The 19,737-nt window shown below is 47.8% G+C and overlaps 1 protein-coding gene across 1 annotated transcript in view; it reads right to left on the bottom strand.

Moving 5' to 3' along the window:
* Positions 1-9,017: 9,017 nt before the first annotated feature.
* Positions 9,018-19,737, bottom strand: part of LOC142488014 (tyrosinase-like) — a 31,198-nt gene continuing 20,478 nt past the window's right edge. The window contains exons 3-5 of the mRNA XM_075588342.1: positions 17,747-17,960; positions 17,181-17,322; positions 9,018-9,287 (exon numbers count right to left, since the gene is read on the bottom strand). Of these exons, the coding sequence (XP_075444457.1) occupies positions 9,095-9,287; positions 17,181-17,322; positions 17,747-17,960 (549 nt within the window). The 3' untranslated portion in view covers positions 9,018-9,094. The remainder of the gene's footprint in view (positions 9,288-17,180; positions 17,323-17,746; positions 17,961-19,737) is intronic.

A 19,737-nucleotide genomic window follows, 5' to 3' on the forward strand; every position in this document is an offset into this window, starting at 1 on the left:
TGTAGCCATTTTACATGACCGCTACACATATTTATTCAAATGTATGTTTTTTTTAATGTATTTTATCTGATTTTTTATAAATATGTGTGACGGTAGGGGGTAACCAGGCTCTCAAATAACGGTTAAACCCGTTTTGGTTACCCCTGACCCGAGTGTAAGAGTCCAAGAGAGTTAGCTCTTGGTCCCAGTAACATTGCACCATTCCAAGGTATTGTATGTGTAGCCATGCATAATAATGACTGCATACATCTTCCCTGTTGGCAGTAAGTCCTGGTAAATACAGGCCTGCCAACAGTAGTTATGGAGGTTTTCCCTCACACCCTAGTGTGGTGCCCTGTGTAAGGAAGGGAGTGGCTGTACGCTCTGAGTCCCTGGATAGTGACCTCAGAGATGCGCCTGCCCCTGAGGTATAAAGGGCACAACACTGACAGTTAGTGTTGTTGTTGGTGGAGAAATAGTAACCAGAAGGTACAGAGATTGAAGAACCACTTTTGTGACCCTAGTGCAGTAACTAGCGGTAGCAGAGTGGTCAATCAAGTTTGTCTATGCCATACTGTGTCCAGGGACCTGGCGCAGCGGTGATCTCCCTAGGAGAAAGGGAATCCCACTTCAATACGGGAGGGCGTACCTGGCAAAGGGACAGCACGGAAAGATGTGCGGCTAGAGCCGGCAGCTGCATGGGGCAGTCTGCTACATCCCTGTATTCAATAAAGATGTCCTTGAGAAAAGAACCCCACTGTGTGAGTGTGAGATTACTCAACAGTGGATGGCACCAAGAAGGAGTTCCTCAACAGGACCATCTCCCTGCGGAAGCACAGATCCTGATGAGGTGGAGGCGCTGCACATGATGTAAGTTGGACTCGTACCCACTATCTCAGCTACCTGTCCTGATGACATCCCCTAATAACACCAAGCGGGAGACTCAAGAGTCCTGTTACTTGCAGGTGCACCACCACACACGCCTTGTAATGGGAGACTGGTTAGACTACACGGGCCAATATGAGATTGGGTGGGTCAGGCCAGAGGGATACACCCGTTACAATTGGAGGCGCTGCTGAGATACCTGTCAACAGGACAGGATTTTGCTAGGCACACATTAGGAAAGAGAGAAGTGTCTGCTGCCACTTTGTGCTGCGTGGGACGGAGCCAGGGGTAGTCAGGGAGATGCTGGAGCTGCATGCCGCAAAGACGCCTTGGGTCCGTAAGGGGTTAGTGAGTCTGGAGCCGGGGGCTATTGCTGTTCTAGTCGCCTTGAGGTAGCGCTAGCGGGGGACGCCTAAGTGGTAAACTGGTAACTGAGAGCAGGAATTCTGGACGGGTCCGCACTAGGCTAGCCAAAAGTAGGTCGACGCCCAAAGTACTGCATGGAAGAGCCAGAGTACTCTAGTCTCCATTCCAGATCACTTACCAAGGAGCACAGACTGGAGGAACGTGTTACAGTAGACACAGAAAGAGTGAGCCTAGCCTGAGGTAGTGCAAACACGAGTCAGATCTACGTTAGGTACACAAGGTGGTGCACAAGGCATGTTTATTGTACAGATGTGGTAGCTGCCCCGCAGAGCGGAGCTCCACGTACAGAAAATCGGTGTTCAACGATCACGAGAGACCTGTCAGAATGGAGGATCTGTACAGAACAGAAGGTCCAGGATGGCGGAGAGAGAGAACCACAAGAATGGAGGATCTGCATAGAGCAGAAGGTCCAGGATTGCGGTCAGAGGAAGAACACGCATTTGAACTGTGCGTGGATGAAGAACAAGCTACAGAAGAGACTTTTGTGAGTTTGTTGTGGAATGGCGTGAAAGCCGTGGCTGCGCCGTGTTTGTCGTGTTGTTGTTCTCGGGATGATACCTCTGAGAATAATGAGCAGGACAGTGTAATCCGATGGGAGGAACGAAATGGACTTTGTTATACCCCAATTAACAAACAGCCAGACGCTGCCTTCAATGAAAGAAAAGACAATGCTTACCAAGATGGCGGTTCCCGCGTTCCCGGGACGCCGCGTGGGCATGCTGCAGAAAGTCTTGCAACTTTGCAGTCTGCTAAATGTTGGCCAGGATTGGCGCCAACCAGAAAACTCCACCCCGCTGAGGAGTTTGGCGCGAAAGCTGGAGCCGCGCCCTCATGGACTATGACTCACTCCGCACCTGTGCTGGGTCAGCCTACAAATCTACGAGACATCCCCCTAGTTTCAACCAGGGGGAGTGGTTTGCGGTTACACCGGATGTCGACAGAGAAAATGGGAGGAAGGGTTGCTACATCAGCCCATGCCTTTCAGTTGCGAAGAGCCATTGATCAGTATAGACCTCTGAGACGAGTGCCTCCGCTGGTAAAGATGGCTAAAGCTGCTGACAAAGTGGACCAAGGTCCTGTGATTTCCACTCACCCTTATTCGGCTCCAGGAGGCTTCCTGATAATCCGGGTGGAGGGTGTGGAGACTGTGGCGTGTCTTTGCCTGCAGTGCAGACTGCCGGGCGGAGCCGTGGGCAGCGAGGCCCGATGCCCCACTGCGGACTGCAGTACATGTGGCCAATGACCACATTCGTACCGGTGCAAGCTGTGGGAGTGGCCGGGAATGTCCCGATTCCAATACAAGATCAGCCGGGAGCTCTCTGGAACAAGAGTGCCAGTCCCGCAGAGTCGGAGTCAGCTCTGGGGCTTCCGACGGAGAAATTCAGTCATCGGAGAGGTGATCACCGAGGAGCCCATCGCCGGTCTCCTACTGGGATGCCTCGGCCGAATTGCAAACTGGAATCCTCGGACGAGGAGTGTGCAAGGCTGGCGAGTAAGACAGTCATCAGACGAGATTGTCATACCATTGGTACGCCATGGAGGGACGAACTTCCTCGTGGTGTGGAGACGCGGAGTCGAGTGTCTCCCGTACCGTGACCATCCGATCGCCGGAGTCCCACTGCCGTGGTGACTAGTGGATCGGATGCGGGTCGATCAACCCCGACCCTGCGAGGTACTAAGACACCGTGCCTGTTGCAGAACCGAGGGGAGGAAGAGCCGGAGGAGCGAGTCCAGAGCCAGACTGGATCGCGCAGCAGACGGGCGTTGCCGGATGTCATGGTGGAAGAAGAGATCTCGATTGGGGATCCATCCCAAGATGGCGTCGCAGCACGTGCGTGTGCGGAAGTGGTTCCGGAGGATCAGAGCGGCACCGAGTGGGAGATGGTGGCGCCTCTGCGGTCCAGCAGCGGGAAACGATCCCCTACTATACGGGGGAACGGGCGCTCGAAGTGCAGAACCAAAGGCCCCGCTGAAGGAGACAAGAATGGACTTTGTGGCGACGTTAAGACAGGTATCGCTGGAGAGCAGGTCGAAACCCTGTCAGTACCTACTGTTCGGTCCCGTCCCCAAACCCCGTCCACACCCAAGGTTAGCCCCAAGGCCCTAGTTAAAGCCCCTGTACCCGTCACTATTTTATTTGGGTCCAGTTCCAGCTTAGGGTTGTCCGGGGAGTCACGGGGTCCTTCCGATGATCGGACTGGAAGCCTGGACTTGGGTACGTCGGATGATGGGTCGGAGGGAGGAGGGAGTATGTCCCGGCAAGTGTCGGTATCCAGCGATTGCCCTAGTGGGCTTAGTATCACCGTACGAAACCTCTCTCAGCATAAACGAGTTAATGAGAGATCTGAGGGTACATCTGGGGTCTCTTCTGGTGGGCCTGAGGAGGAGTCCATAGAAGAGAGTACAGACCCTAGCTCCGAGGAACGGAAGGAGACTAGGTGGTGGGCCCCATTGTACGAGGGGTATGTACCATGGTTTGACCGCACCCGCTTTAATTTAGAGAGGGAGGGGGTGGTTGATCACTGGTGGGCTGCCGGTGACTTTGACGACGAGTCATACCTTAGGGCCCTAAGGGTAAGGTGGGATCGAATCCAGGCAGGCCTTATTATTCCTAAGGGGTCCGCAGGGTTGGATGATCGGTAGAAACGGATGAGCCCCTGTCATGGGTGTTGCCCGGGGCTGCTGGGCAAGGTGGCTTGACCAGGTTGTGTCGAGCTGAACGGGCTATTGCGGCGAAGTATAGGAAGTCCCATGGGCTTGATTACCCTTATGTCCCTGAACCTCTAATGCGAGAGATAGAGGAGAATAGGGAGAGATGGCTCAAAACTGATATACAGTATTATATCGTGGAGAGAGGGGGAGCCATAAAAGGGATACAGGCCGAGCAGAGGGTAGCTCAACTGATGAGGGTATGGAAGATAGGGCGCAGTGTATATATGCACAAGGTGGTATACTGCAATGAGCGAGGAGTACCCAGAGAATACAGCGTGACTGTACATGATGCCGCGGGGCGAGAGGTGAAGAAGCCCGATCCTCGGCATTATTATTGAGTATCCAATAGAGTGGTCTGTTGTTTTCTTTAGCGCTCCTTGCTGGTCAGTGAGTGTACTAGGCTTACATTATTATGTTCATGTGATGATGTTTGCTATGTTATTTGTGTGTTCTTTTGCAGTGTTTCCTGGCGCAAGGTACACCAAATTTAGGTCCCAGCCGGGACGGTGGGTATCAACCAGGGGGAGTATGTAGCCATGCATAATAATGACTGCATACCTCTTCCCTGTTGGCAGTAAGTCCTGGTAAATACAGGCCTGCCAACAGTAGTTATAGAGGTTTTCCCTCACACCCTAGTGTGGTGCCCTGTGTAAGGAAGGGAGTGGCTGTACGCTCTGAGTCCCTGGATAGTGACCTCAGAGATGCGCCTGCCCCTGAGGTATAAAGGGCACAACACTGACAGTTAGTGTTGTTGTTGGGGGAGAAATAGTAACCAGAAGGTACAGAGATTGAAGAACCACTTTTGTGACCCTAGTGCAGTAACTAGCGGTAGCAGAGTGGTCAATCAAGTTTGTCTATGCCATACTGTGTCCAGGGACCTGGCGCAGCGGTGATCTCCCTAGGAGAAAGGGAATCCCACTTCAATACGGGAGGGCGTACCTGGCAAAGGGACAGCACGGAAAGATGTGCGGCTAGAGCCGGCAGCTGCATGGGGCAGTCTGCTACATCCCTGTATTCAATAAAGATGTCCTTGAGAAAAAGAACCCCACTGTGTGAGTGTGAGATTACTCAACAGTGGATGGCACCAAGAAGGAGTTCCTCAACAGGACCATCTCCCTGCAGAAGCACAGATCCTGATGAGGTGGAGGCGCTGCACATGATGTAAGTTGGACTCGTACCCACTATCTCAGCTACCTGTCCTGATGACATCCCCTAATAACACCAAGCGGGAGACTCAAGAGTCCTGTTACTTGCAGGTGCACCACCACACACGCCTTGTAATGGGAGACTGGTTAGACTACACGGGCCAATATGAGATTGGGTGGGTCAGGCCAGAGGGATACACCCGTTACATATGTATTAAAAGTATTGTTTGTGTTTTTCCCTTTCCGGGCGTGCAATCACACAGGGATTTCTGGTGCCGGAGTTTTAAGGGGGCGTTTGCAGAGAAAGTGGGGTCAGAATGTGCATATCAGGTCAGGGACCAGAGTTACCGGTTCCCCGATAAATGTAACTGACAATCATGCCTGATTTTCGGATACATGTAAACACATTGCCCTGGCAATATCTTCCCTTAAAAACGTAACCGCGACTCACCCATGGGGTACCCTGCTTCAGCATAGCTCAGAAAGGTGCATGAGGCACGGGGCTGAACAGGTATCCCTGTAGCTGAGGGAATCCCTAGGTTAAGGGGGTACCCCAGTTAGTGCCAAGGAATCCCAGAACCTGTATTGGGTTTGTGGGTGCCCCAACCGAATATAAGGTACCCCAAAATGTATGCTGTAATAAAGTATGACTTATGGTGTTTTTACATTTACTATAAGGCTCTATACAGGCAGCTCGGGCATATGTTTAAGGTGAAGGCTAGTCTGCATAGAGTCCATAGTTCAAAAAGGTGAGGATGTCCAGCGCTGGGAGAACCATTTGGTGAGCAGGGAAAGGCTAGGTGCCAGTTCCAGAGAACAAGGGGCACCCCACTGGGCCCCTGGTGTGACTGCAGATTTAGTGAAGCCGACAATGGGTTAGCTGGGGGGAAGATGCTGCTTGTGGGCACGTTTCCCATTGGCTAATTCATATTTCCCGCCCATTGACAACCTGGTCAGGAACTACAACTCTGCCTTATCCTCCTCTCTTGATCTACATGCCCCGCTTTCTCTCTGCCGTCCTCGCCCTTCTAACCCCAGACCGTGGCTAAATTCCCACACTTGCATGCTGCGTTCCTCCACTCGCTCCGCTGAACGCCTCTGGAGGAAATCTCAAACACTCGCAGACTTGGTTCACTACAAATTTATGCTGTCCTGTTTCAAGTCTGCCCTCTCTCAAGCTAAACAAACCTACTTTTCTTCACTAATCAACACGCACAAGTCTAACTCACGCCAACTCTTCTCTGTCTTTGACTCTCTACTCAAACCACCCTCGGCTGCCTCCTCTTCTTCCTCCATCTCACCTCAGGACTTTGCTGACTTTTTTAAGGAAAAGGTGGAATCCATACGTCAGAACATCCCATCTGTTGAAGCCTCCCATCCCACACCACTTCCTAACTCTCCTCCAGACTTTCTTGACTCTTTTTCTGCTATCTCGGAGGAGGATGTGTCACTGATGATCTCCTCTTCTCCCTCTACCACCTGCCCTCTTGATCCCATTCCTTCCCATCTCCTAAAACCTCTTGCTCCTTCTATAATCCCTATTTTCACACAGATTTTTAACTCTTCCCTCTACTCTGGTACCTTTCCATCCTCCTTCAAGCATGCAACCGTTATACCATTACTCAAAAACAGCTAGCTTGACCCTACCTGTCCTTGTAACTATCGACCTGTCTCCCTCCTGCCTTTTGCATCCAAGCTCCTTGAACGTCTTGTATTCTCTCGATTGCTCCATTTTCTCAACACCTATTCTCTTCTAGACCCTCTACAATCTGGCTTCTGCATTGCTCACTCTACTGAAACAGCCCTCACTAAAATAACCGACGACCTCCATGCTGCCAAAGACAGAGGTCATTACACTCTGCTCATATTGCTCGACCTCTCTGCAGCATTTTACACCGTGGACCACCCTCTTCTCCTCCACATTCTCCATACTCTTGGTATTCGGAACAAAGCTCTATCCTGGATCTCCTCTTACCTCTCCCATCGTACTTTCAGTGTCTCTTTTGCTAACACCTCCTCCTCCTCTATTGATCTCTCTGTGGGGGTACCCCAGGGCTCTGTCCTGGGACCCCTTCTCTTTTCTCTTTACACACTCTCTCTAGGTGACCTAATCACATCTTTTGGGTTTAAATATCACCTCTATGCTGACGACACACAAATCTACCTTTCAACCCCTGACCTTACACCTGCCATACAGGCCAAAGTTTCTGAATGTCTCTCCGGAATATCATCCTGGATGGCCCTCCGTCACCTTAAATTCAACATGGCTAAAACAGAGCTCCTCATACTTCCTCCCAAACCTGGCCCTACTACCTCCTTCCATATTACTGTTGGAACTACGATCATTCACCCAGTAGCCCAAGAACGCTGCCTAGGGGTCACACTCGACTCCTCTCTCACATTCGCCCCTCACATTCAAAACTTTTCTAAAACTTGTTGCTTTTTCCTCCGCAATATCACAAAGATACGCCCTTTCCTCTGTTACTCGACTGCTAAAACTCTGACTCAGGCCCTTATTCTCTCCCGTCTCGATTACTGCAACCTCCTGCTGTCCGGCCTACCTGCCTCTCACCTGTCTCCCCTACAATCTATCCTAAACGCTGCTGCCAGAATCACGCTACTCTTTCCTAAATCTGTCTCCGCGTCTCCCCTCCTGAAATCCCTCTCCTGGCTTCCGATCAAATCCCGCATCTCACACTCAATTCTCCTCCTCACTTTTAAAGCTTTACACTCTTCTGCCCCTCTTTAAATCTCAGCCCTAATTTCTCGCTATGCACCATCCCGAATCTTGCCGTCTTCTCAAGGATGTCTTCTTTCTACCCCCTTTGTATATAAAGCCCTCTTCCGCCTTAAACCTTTCTCACTGACTGCCCTGCACTCCTGGAATGCCCTTCCCCTCAATACCCGACTAGCACCCTCTCTGTCCACCTTTAAGACTCACCTTAAGACACACTTGCTTAAAGAAGCATATGAATAGCACTGTGGATATTCTGAACACATGATACATAAAGCTTGGCCCACTGCAGACGCACTTACCAGAACTCCCTCCTACTGTCTCTGTACGTTCTCCCTACCTACCAATTAGATTGTAAGCTCCTCGGAGCAGGGACTCCTCTTCCTTAATGTTACTTTTATGTCTGTAGCACTTATTCCCATGACCTGTTATTTATATATTATTTGTTATTTATATGATTACAACATGTAGTACTACTGTGAAGCGCTATGTACATTTATGGCGCTATATAAATAAAGACATACAATACTCGTTTTTTTTCAAGATGGCTTGGCACGCCCCCTCCTCTGGCATCATTAGCCAGATGAGCCCCACTCTTATTGGCTGTTGGGACGTGTTCTCATGCTCTGAGTGACTGAAAGGCTTTGTTCATGTTAAAACAGAGGGCCCTAAATGGGTCTGCTGCAGATCAGAGCTCGTCTCTCTCAGTCTTTTTAGACGTATAGATAATCTCGGGACTGGTCCAGTGAAGCGCTGGTAAGGTTCCCAGGGGCATTGCGGTGCCAGGGTATCCTAAGCCTAGCTGAGGGCTGGTTCTGAGGAGTAAAGGTACCTGTTCCAGGCTTATTCCAGCTGCGTGGAGTGAACAAGGTAAGCCTTTGCTGAAGCAGGCGCCATGCAACTAGGAAAGTCTAGTCCTCAAACCCCAGACCCCCGTGTGTATATTCTCTGTATTAAGTGGAAACAGGAGGCAGGTGAGCCCCAAAAGTAAAAGGGAGAGAGAAGAAAATGAGACGTCTCTACAGGTTGGGTGCAATAGCAGACCAATTTATTAGCTGTAAACTCGGTTATCCCTGCTGTAGTTCTTCTGGCTGCTGTACTTGCTGCTGCTGCTGCTGTTCTTGTTACTGTTCTTCCTTTGACTGTTGTGGTTCTACTTCCTGCCATGGTTCTTGCTGAGGTTCTTCCTGTTGCTGCTGCTCTCGTTGCTCTTCTAACTTTGCACTTTTCTGATACTGTATGTTGAATATCTGTATCCAAAATCGGTTGACTTCCGGAGGAGATCTTTGTTCCTATAACATGGGAAGTACGGGGTGGAGCACTCGTTGGGGCCTTGTCCCGGCTCATTGTTATCAGGATATGTATTAGGAGTTCCACTATATTTGGCTATCCATAACTCAAAGATCCTGCAAAAGAAAGACGAGAATATCTGATATGTCTTGTTATATGTGTCAAATAAATTCAATGTTCTCTACTAACCAACTCTCCACAAACCCACTGACAACCAGCCTGTTCTCCACTTAACCTACCCTAATCCAATCATTCAGCCACCTACTCTCCAGTAACCCACCCTCCAATGACCCGCTCTCTACTAGTCTGTTTTCTACCAACTTGCTCTCCTCTTACCGTCTCCACCAACCTGCTCTCCAACCTACACTCTATACTTTAACCAATCACAAGTCCTCTCATACTCTACTTTGTTACCTAACGTATACTGTATGCTCTAAAATTCATACAACCTGCTGTTTCTAACTTTCTCTGCTCTCATCCAAACCTCCCTTTGCAATCTACTATCTTCCCGTCTTTCATCCTCAATTTGCTCCTAATCCTGACCTATAATCTCCTAAAAACATAGAATTTGACAACAGAAACACTCTCACTTAATTTGCCCATTTTCCTGACTGCAGTAGAAGCATTGTATGCTGTGGGATAATGGGTTGCAGGCCTGTCTGAAACATGCACATGTACCCACCGGTGTTGTTTTTTATTTGCTGCTTCATACTTAGAAGAAGTAGAAGAATGAAGAGTATTGCACAGCCAAAAAAGGAGCAAGGAGAGGATCTAATAGGTGCAAAAAGGTTTATTGGAATAACAAAAGCATAGAGGATAACCTCCGTTTTGAAGTATAAGTTCTTTGTCAAGGAGTTATAATCACAATGTCCTGCAGTCTTTTTAAACCTTAATTCCGTACTCCATTTCACGCCCTAATTACTGTACATCCCAAAGCGCATGCGCACTGATCAGTAAAGTCCCTTGACGTCAGCACTGCTCTGGGAGAGAAAGGGAGACGGAGCAACAAAAGGATCAAAAAGAAAAAGGCAAAGCTGTAAATCACATACAAATCCTCCAAACACAGGACTGCAGTCATTACCCCCCACCCTCCCATCCCCCTGCTACAAGGGCAGGCAGAGAGGCGAAACGTCCACTATCACTAGTCATAAGGAGACCCAATAGAAATAAATCAAACAAGCAGATACCAAACACTAAATTATGCCATATATTGTGGACATGGCCCATATTTGGTGGTCATGTCCAGAGATTCAGAGGTACTGGACCATGATCCAGACACATCCGTGAGACCTCGGGGATCCTGCTCCCCCTGGATCCTTTGACCTTTGTGCTGAGCAAACCCATTGATGGCCTCCACCCGCCACTTTCCAGGCTGATTTCCGCTTTTCTGACAGCGGCCAGATGTTCGGTCGCGGCGGCCTGGAAACAGGTCAAAGCCCCGGCAAGAAGCACGGTAATCAGAAGGATAGACAAGGTAATGTCTATGGAGAAGCTCCCAGCCATGCTCCACAAAAACATGCCGCAGTTCTGGAACACCTGGGACCTCTGGCTAGGGCCGCAGTGTCCGAGCATTCTCAGACCTAAGGTCTGAAAAGACCAACTAGGACGGGAGCAGGAGGCACCAGGACTACCTGCCCCCACCCCACTGGTCCCCTCCCATCCACCCTCTGCCCCCCCGCACCCGTGCCTTCCTCCCCCGCCTGTATGTCTCCCCCCCCCCTCGTTCCTCGTTCTTCTCACTTTTCTCTTCGGAAAATGGAAAATGTATTGGTCAACGAAGTTGTGTGCCCATGACAACTCTGTATGTACATTTGTATTTGAGTGTTGCCAATAAAAAAAAGTGATTAAAAAAAAATTATGCCATATAGTAAAGGCCACATAAACATAATATAAACAAAAACTAAATCCCTATAATAACATTAATGACAATAAGGACTGCAGAGACATACAGTAGACTACACAACAAAAACTTAAAGGCATTGAAAAGATAAAAAATAAAGAACAAACTAGTTAAAAACAAAATGTGTGTATATAACTATATACCTGAAGCTTAATCTTGATGACGTATCAATTAATTAATAAATGTAAATCAATATATATAATGTGTATTTAATGCGTACATAAGATGACTCAGAAAAAAAAGAATATTATTACTATTAAATATAATGTTAAACCTTAATGAATAAAAATAATCTGAGAAAAAAATATATACAGTATATACTGTATATAAATGCAACACGGTTCCCCCCTCCCCCCAACCTCACTTAGGGACCAGTGTTTGGGAGATAGGCGTATTGCCAGGTGTGTGGTGCTCTACCTGTAGGCTTGCAGGAGTTCTGTGTGGTCTGCCAGATGGTAAGGAGACATGGCTCGAACAGGTCTCTGGGTTCTTCTGGGTTGGTGTTAGCGCCTCCAGCGGTGATGGAACCCATGGGGTGTGGGTGTCAGCCCCCATCACTGCACAATCATATCCCTCCTGCCCAGGAACTGACACCAGAGGCAGAGGTATCTTTGAACGGACTTTATTGCAGGGCATGCTGCATCAGCTCTTCTTTGCAGCACATCTCATTCTTCACTCGCCCCAGGCTTTCTAGACGGTGCATACCCATTAGTAGGGCTCTGATCCTGGTGGTCTCTAGGCAAGCCGGCCTAAAGTGAGCGTGCTTGCCCTGCCATGGGGAAGGCTGACAGCTCTGTCCTCCCTCACTGAGGAGCAGGGGACAAGGACCTTCTCTCCTTCCTCACTCCCTGAGGAGCTCAGAGGAAGCACTCCCTCACTCCCTGAGGAGCTGAAAGGAAGAAGCTCTTCACTCTCTGAAGGGCTGAGAGGAAGACCCTTCCTCACTCCCTGAGGAGCTGAGAGGAAGAACCACTATGCTCCGCGGTCACCCGGGGGCCCACTCCCAACACCCCTGGGGCAGTCCACTTACCCCTATTGTAGGTAGGTACTGGTCCTAGGCCTGGGACCGATGGTACCAGCATTGAAGGCTGCAACTGCCGTTGTAGGGCCCACGAGCCCACAGCATGCTTCGAAGCTGAGGTAGTGGTTGTAGCATAAGGTGGCACAGGACCACCGGAGCCTCCAGCCACATTCATAAGGGCACACGGGCCTGCAGCATCGGTGATGGAGGGGAACTGGAATGAGGCCGCACCGGTCGGGGTAACAGTTTGCGCTGGCGACAGACACATCTCTGCAGGCACTGGGCTAGCAGGCCGCAGATAATAGGTGCCACAGTGTTGGCACCGTGCTTCCAGGCTAAAAGGCCCTCCAGGCAGGCGACAATGGGCACACAGACATCGTAGGTGATATCTTCCTCCAACTCTCACCACCAAGCAGCCGTCTGGGAGAGAGTTGTTAGAGGCCTCCAAATCAGCAACTTCAGAAGAGACAGCCATCAGGGTACAGTGAAGCCTCACTTGTAGTCAGTTACTCCTCTCTCTTGCTCTGCTCACAGTACAATGGGCTCTGAGGTCTGATCTGCAGACTCCTCTCATCCAGCACAACAGCCTTGATTGGCTGTTCCTCTACAGCTCCTCCCCTGGGTGAATCTCAGAGCTGGGGCTATGATCGATAGCGTGACTTGGCTCTGTCCTAGGCCAATAGCTTACTGGGCGATACCCTCTGCTTGGCGCCGAAAGCTTGCAACTGATGTTTGCAACTTTCTGCAAATTTTGCACTGCAGCCCACGCGGTCCCATTTTTCTTGGAGTAAGCCTGAGGACTTCAGTACACACACACATGGTTCCACCACTGCGCAGTGGATGCCATCTTAGAATCTGGAACAGGCTCTAAACTGCAGGCTAGAGCTCTGCCCCTGGAACATATATTAAACTGCAGGCTAACATAATGTTCCACAATCACAGGTACACATACTGCTGGAGAAGGGTCTTCACGTTCCCTGGTAACATACCTTCATGGTATGCCCCAACTATAGAACTATACCTGCTGATGAAGGGTATCCACGTTCCCTGGTATCATGCCCTCAGGGAACGCCCCAACACAGTCTCTTTTAATGGATAGGTTCTGGGCTGATCGCCTCCCTGGTGCTGCTTCAGTGAGAGACTCCCCCCTTCCTTAACTCGGCTGGGTGCCCAAGGTCCCTGATGTAGCCTCAAGGGCCTGACCCCTTTCTCTTGCTGCTTTCTGCTGCTGCGTTCTGCTGCTGCTAAAAGCGTGTCTAGTCCCATCTCAGCAGCACCTCCAAATGTAACACGGTTTTCCCCCCCCCAAGCTCACTTAGGGACCAGTGTTTGGGAGTAGGCATATTACCAGGTGTGTATGGTGCTCTACCTTTAGGCTTGCAGGAGTTCTGAGTGGTCTGCCAGATGGTAAGGAGACATGAACAGGACTGGCTCGAACAGATCTCTGGGTTCTTCTGGGTTGGTGTCAGCACCTCTAGCGGTGATGGAACTCACAGGGTGTAGGTGTCAGCCTCCATCACTGCACAATCATATCCCTCCTGCCCCGGAACTGACACCAGAGGCAGAGGTATCTTTGAACGGACTTTATTGCAGGGCATGCTGCATCAGCTCTTCTTTGCAGCACATCTCATTCTCCACTCGCCCCAGGCTTTCTATTCGGTGCATACCCATCAGTAGGGCTCTGATCCTGGTGGTATCTATGCCAGCCGGCCTAAAGTGAGCATGCTTGCCCCGCCATGGGGAAGGCTGACAGCTCTGTCCTCTCTCACTGAGGAGCAGAGGACAAGGACCTTCTCTCCCTCCTCACTCCCTGAGGTTCTCCTGAGGAAGCACTCCCTCACTCCCTGAGAAGCTGAAAGGAAGAAGCTCTTCACTCTCTAAAGGGCTGAGAGGAAGACCCTTCCTCACTCCCTGAGGAGCTGTGAGGAAGAACCACTAACTTTTGGCTACTCCCCATGAAACTTCTGGAAAGAGCGGGCTCATGGACTGTACCCACCTACAAGTAGCTGTACACAGGACATGAGTCACCAGCTAACTTACTTCACTTTCAAGGGAAGCAGAAGAGGGGAGGGGGGGGAGGGGGGTCACTGGTCCATAGATTAACCTGCTAATGCCTGGAACTTATCAGGACTTACATAGCAGATACACTATGTGGAGAGAAACGGGTACTATGGAACATACCCTGTTATATAAAAATAAAGATAAGCAAAAACAACTTCAACATATGCAAAATATCCCAAAATCAATACAGAATACACATATACATGCATCAATACAGAATACACATGCATTCAATGAAACACCAGTAAAACAGACTGGGAATCCTCTGGATCAGCATGTACCGTGTATGCTCTTTGATAAAGTGCGATCCCTCGCGCGAAACATGTCAGAGCGGACATTTTTTGCCGTTTAATGTGCCAATAAAAGTATAGTTTGCTGATCCAGAGGATTCCCGGTCTTTTCCACTGACGTAGGCAGCTGCACCGCCTTCTTCTCTCCATTTGTTCTTTGCCAGCACCTCAGTAGGAGCACGCCGACAGCGCCAGGATCCCACACACCAACAGTGAGTCATGCTTTGATTCGTTCCGGTTTCTTCTTGCAAAGTGTTCCTCAGTGAAGAGGTTATAGAGGGTCCGGATACCACTGTGTTATAGAGTGTGGCCACGTGGGATTTCTCTTACATTGCGTTGTGTATATACGTCTCAATATTGTATCTGATCTAGTCTGAGTAGCATCGGTGAGGGAAGTGGTGTCCCCATTTCTCCTGATATTCAATTAAACACATACACTAGTGAAGGGTCTTCCAAAAATAAAATTAAATTTATCATGATTCTCATTATTTAAATATTTGGATGAAATATATATAAAGTTTTGATAATTTAAAAAAATAAAAATAAAGACAATACAAGTAACAATATTGTAAATACTTGTTAAATCTATTTGAGAAAGTGACCAAGATTCCACTCTACATTCATCCCAACAGGGAAGCGTGTTCTCAATGTAAAGATCCAAAACGCTTCCCTGTGGTCCAGTAGGTTCACACGGTTTCCCCCTCTTGTCTTCCTATGAACCTGCTCAATCCCCAAAAAGGAAAAGTTCTTGACACCACCAGAATGGCACTCAGAAAAATGCTTTGATACCGGGTGTGTCAAGTCCTTTTTGTGGTGGGCCGGAAAGAAAAACCGTGGAGGGTTTCATGTGTCGAATTGAAGAATGATAAATTGCTGCACACTATTATCAGAAAAAAAGGGGATACAACTACCGGTGCTCCTGGTTCAGGATTCTCTGTATCAATCCAGGGTATAACGAAGGGAAGAAAATCAGGGCTCCACGGATTTGCTCAATAAACTAATTTATTGCCAATAGACTTAATGTTTCGGCCACACAGGCCTTTCTCAAAAGCAGAAATGGCACCTGCTTTTTGAGAAAGGTCTGTGTGGCCGAAACGTTAAGTCTATTGCCAATAAATTAGTTTATTGAGCAAATCCGTGGAGCCCTGACTTTCTTCCCTTCGGGTTTCATGTGTCTACATATAGATATTACATCTAGTGTAACCCAAATGTATTGGTTGTCCCAATGGGCTTCTTTTAATTTAGCCAGTAAATCTCCTGAGTCCAAAATGAATGAGGGAAGCCTCCTGACAAATGGTTGTAAAAAATCATTGATATATCTTGAGAGCCCATCTCCCAAAGATCCAATACTAGAGACAATTGGCCGACCAGGAGGGTTGACCAATGTCTTATGGATCTTTGGGGGATGGTGGAAGATAGGGACAACAGGGTGAGGGTTGACAATAAATGTAAACTCTTCCCTGGACAAAACTTCTGTAGCCACTCAATAAGATCCCTTCGACTCTTCATATACTCAGAAGTGGGGTCTGAGGGTAGTACAGAGTAGGAAGACAAATCCTCAAGTTGGCGTAAAGCCTCCCTGAGGTAGTCTGCCCTACTCTGGACTACCACATCACCCCCTTTATCAGCACTTTTGATGACCAACAAAGAATTATCTCGTAAAGATTTCAAGGCCATTCTTTCATCCTTGCTTAAATTGTCATGATCAAAGTGTGAAAATGAAAACCTCTGTGCTAGAAGACGAAGGTCCCCGATAACTACATTTTCAAACATAGTCAAGAAATGACCCTTCAAGTGTGTAGGATAAAAAACAGATCTGCTTTTTAAACCTGAGTTCCATTCAGAAAAAGAGGGAATGGAGGATGTACATTAATGGCGCTATATAAATAAAGACATACAATACAATCCCCCAGGAGAGCCCCCCTGTTCAGACAAGAGATCATCCATATCTTGAATCATACAAAAATCTTTAAATGTGTGCAACTTCTCAGAACCAGACAAATCAACGGGTAATGGAGAAATGTCCCCCTCCAATGAGGGTTGTTCAAAATCCCCATTATCCCTTGAGTCACAAACCCCTAAATTGTCAGATTTACCAAAAAAATATTTTCAAGGATAACTTCTGTACAAATTTGTACACATCGATGGGGGTACCAAATAAATCGAAATCCATAGTGGTTGAAAATTGAAACCCTTATTAAGGAGACAGATTTCTGTGGGTGTGAGATCAGGTCCTGAAATGTTAATAACATTAGTTGATTCTTTCGAAACGTCTTTCTTTTTGTCGCAGATCTGTAGCCGTTTCCTCCTTTTCCCTCTTATTCTGTTCTGCTTTTTTTTTTTCATACTTAGAATAACCTTATGTCTATCCCAATAAGTTTTTTAATTCCCTGACTGAATTTGTCTCGATTTCCTCTGTTAGGAGATTATTTAACAAATCCACCCCCTTTTCTGTACTTCATCCATTTCCCCTAACTCTGTCACCCTCCCGCTTCAGCGCAGTGACCTCTGATTCTAGCACTTCTTTTTATGAAACATGCTTTCCTCCTGTACTTTGTTAATACCCCTCTTTCTCTTATCTTCCCTTCTAATATTTACCCTCTTCCTGTCCTCATGGCATCAACTGTGCCTCCCTCAGGCAAATAAGGCTGAGGAACATTTCCATACATCCAGCTACAGCCGAGGAAAGTATCTACAAAGGGTTTAAACAGCAGAGTTGATTTGTGCAGAAACTTACTTGTCAATGTAACAATGGTGCAGGATAAACATTGGGTCATTGGCAGATATTGGGACTTGACCCATGGTCCCTCCCATATACACGTGGATTAGATTATGCATGTTTCTTTCTAAGGTCAGCCCATCTGATGCCCTCAGGAAACCTGAGCAAAGAGAGAACATAGAGGCGTCAAAAGCCTGTTTGTATCATGTCCCTCTCTTACTGAAAGTAGTTGAAGGAACACAGGGCACAAACGGTTTTGGAATAACTAACTCATTTATTGAGTCAAACACACTCTCTTACTGATCCCATCCCAGTCACTGGATCCCAGCTCTCCCTATTTCTGTCAGTAGGTTTATAAAGGAAGGTTATATGGGTCCAGGAATACAATAGATATATAGATGGATCAATGTACAGTACGAGCTGCTAGAAACATTACATGGAAGTAAGAATCCATGACACATTGATTACAATTGGTGAGTTTTCACATATTCCAAAATGTACAGGGGAAAATATATGTATAATTTCTATAAAACGTGTTTAATCCTGGCACATATATTCAAACAGATTCAAAATGAGTATTGCACCTTCTAGGGCATTACGGAAGCTCCGTCTTGCTCTGCTGTTATATGGGGGAGTGTCAAAGTCTCTCCACTTGAGTGTGTCCTCCACATCTTGGAATGAGGGCAGCCTGTCAGCCAGAGGGTCGGTACCAGGTTTCCTGTGCAGTTTTTCCATTTCATATTCATTCTCAACCACCGGACAGTAAGCATCATCGTAGTTATACCCGCTGCAGATGGACTGAGGAACAGAAGACACAGAGATGGTAATTCTCCTGTTGCCTATTTGCTATTGCTGTAAATCTGAATGCTGCAGACCATGTTAATGCCCTAATAGGGCCAGCATAGGAAGACATCACAGGTAGATGCCAGGCATTGATTTCCAGTAAATGTAATTACAACTTTGAGAAAAAAAAACAGCACTCCATCAGGATTTGAGAGATAGAGATACTGGGCCTCATGCAGTAAGCCCCGATAAGGCTTTTTCGGCATTTTATAGCCGTTTTTTGCCCTCCTGATTCAGTAAGCCCCGATAAGTGGGAATTATCGGCAACTTTTCTTGCGAAAAAATTTTTTTCGCCACCCGGCTGCCGATAAGCCACTTATCGGGACTTTTTTTTCCCGCCTGAATTCAGTAAGCCCCGATCAGCTTTTTGGTGCTGATCGGCAGGCCAGATTGGAGATTTTATGGCCAATCCAGCCCGCCAACTAAAGTTGGCAACTTGCTGAAGGAGAAGCATCGGCAAGGGCGACACTTAGGAAAAATCAGCCCATTTTCCTGCTTGTGATTGATGCCGGGGGTCTCCGGAGCTGATACCCGCACCGGAGCCCCCCGGCATGCATCCGAGGCAGGAAAAAGGCATTTAAAAGCCACTACATTACCTTAGCGGCTAACCGCTAAGGCAATGAAGGGGTTAACCCACCGTGCCAGCGTTATTGTGGGTAGCGGGGATGGGTGAGGGGGGTATTTGGCCCTGGGTGTGAGTTTAGGACTTGCGGGGGGGTTGCGAGGGCACTTAACCCCTTCACGACCGTAGCAGTTAATACCGCTACGGTCCTGAAGGGGTTAAGGCCTCCCGCTACCCACCCGCAAGCCCTAAACTACCACCGTTGGGGCTAATACCCCTTTCACCCACCCCCACTAGCCACAATATTAAAAAAATACACACCCCAGCCCCACAATAACTACATAAATAAATAATTATATTATATATATATATATATATATATATATATATATACCCAACAACACCTATACCCCCCTAACATACTGTATAGTAATTGGTACAATGACTATTATCCACAAAAGGATAATAGTGCAGTTGTCCATTTACAATACATACACAACAATAAAGACTTTAAATACATATAGCACTCACCCATGTCCCACTGCCACGATGAAGGCCATCCTCATCTTCATCCTGCCCATGCCCCATCCGCTTCTGCAAAACAAACACAAGAATTACAACATCCAAATTAATGTCCCCTAACCCCTTAATCACCATAGCGGTTATTAACCGCTACAGTTATTAAGGGGTTAAGCCACCATCACCCACATACCCTCCCCCACAAAGCCCCCCAACCACCCTCACCCAATACCCACAGGGGAGTCCTACCAAATACCCTTGGGCCTAATACCCCCTCCCCCAGCACATACAGTACAATAATGTGCCAAATAACTATTATCCACATAGGGATAATACATTATTTGGCCATTATTAAACACATTCAATAACGTTAAAATGTAAATAAAATTGTACTAACCTCATCAATAAGAAGTCTCCGTCGCCAGCATCATCCTTGGGGTCCGTTGCCAACATTAGAAATAGCCACAACATTTCAATATCATTAACATAACACTGAACCCCTTAATCACCTTATCGGGTACTAACCTGAAAGGTAATTAAGGGGTGAAGCCATCCTGCAATGCCTACAACAGTTATGCATAACATCTTCAGTGAAATAAAAACCAATTGCCTAACCAAATTCCATTTAATCATTCAATCTGTAGGCTCACA

Source organism: Ascaphus truei, chromosome 2 (assembly GCF_040206685.1).
Source record: "Ascaphus truei isolate aAscTru1 chromosome 2, aAscTru1.hap1, whole genome shotgun sequence".
Classification (NCBI taxonomy): domain Eukaryota; kingdom Metazoa; phylum Chordata; class Amphibia; order Anura; family Ascaphidae; genus Ascaphus; species Ascaphus truei.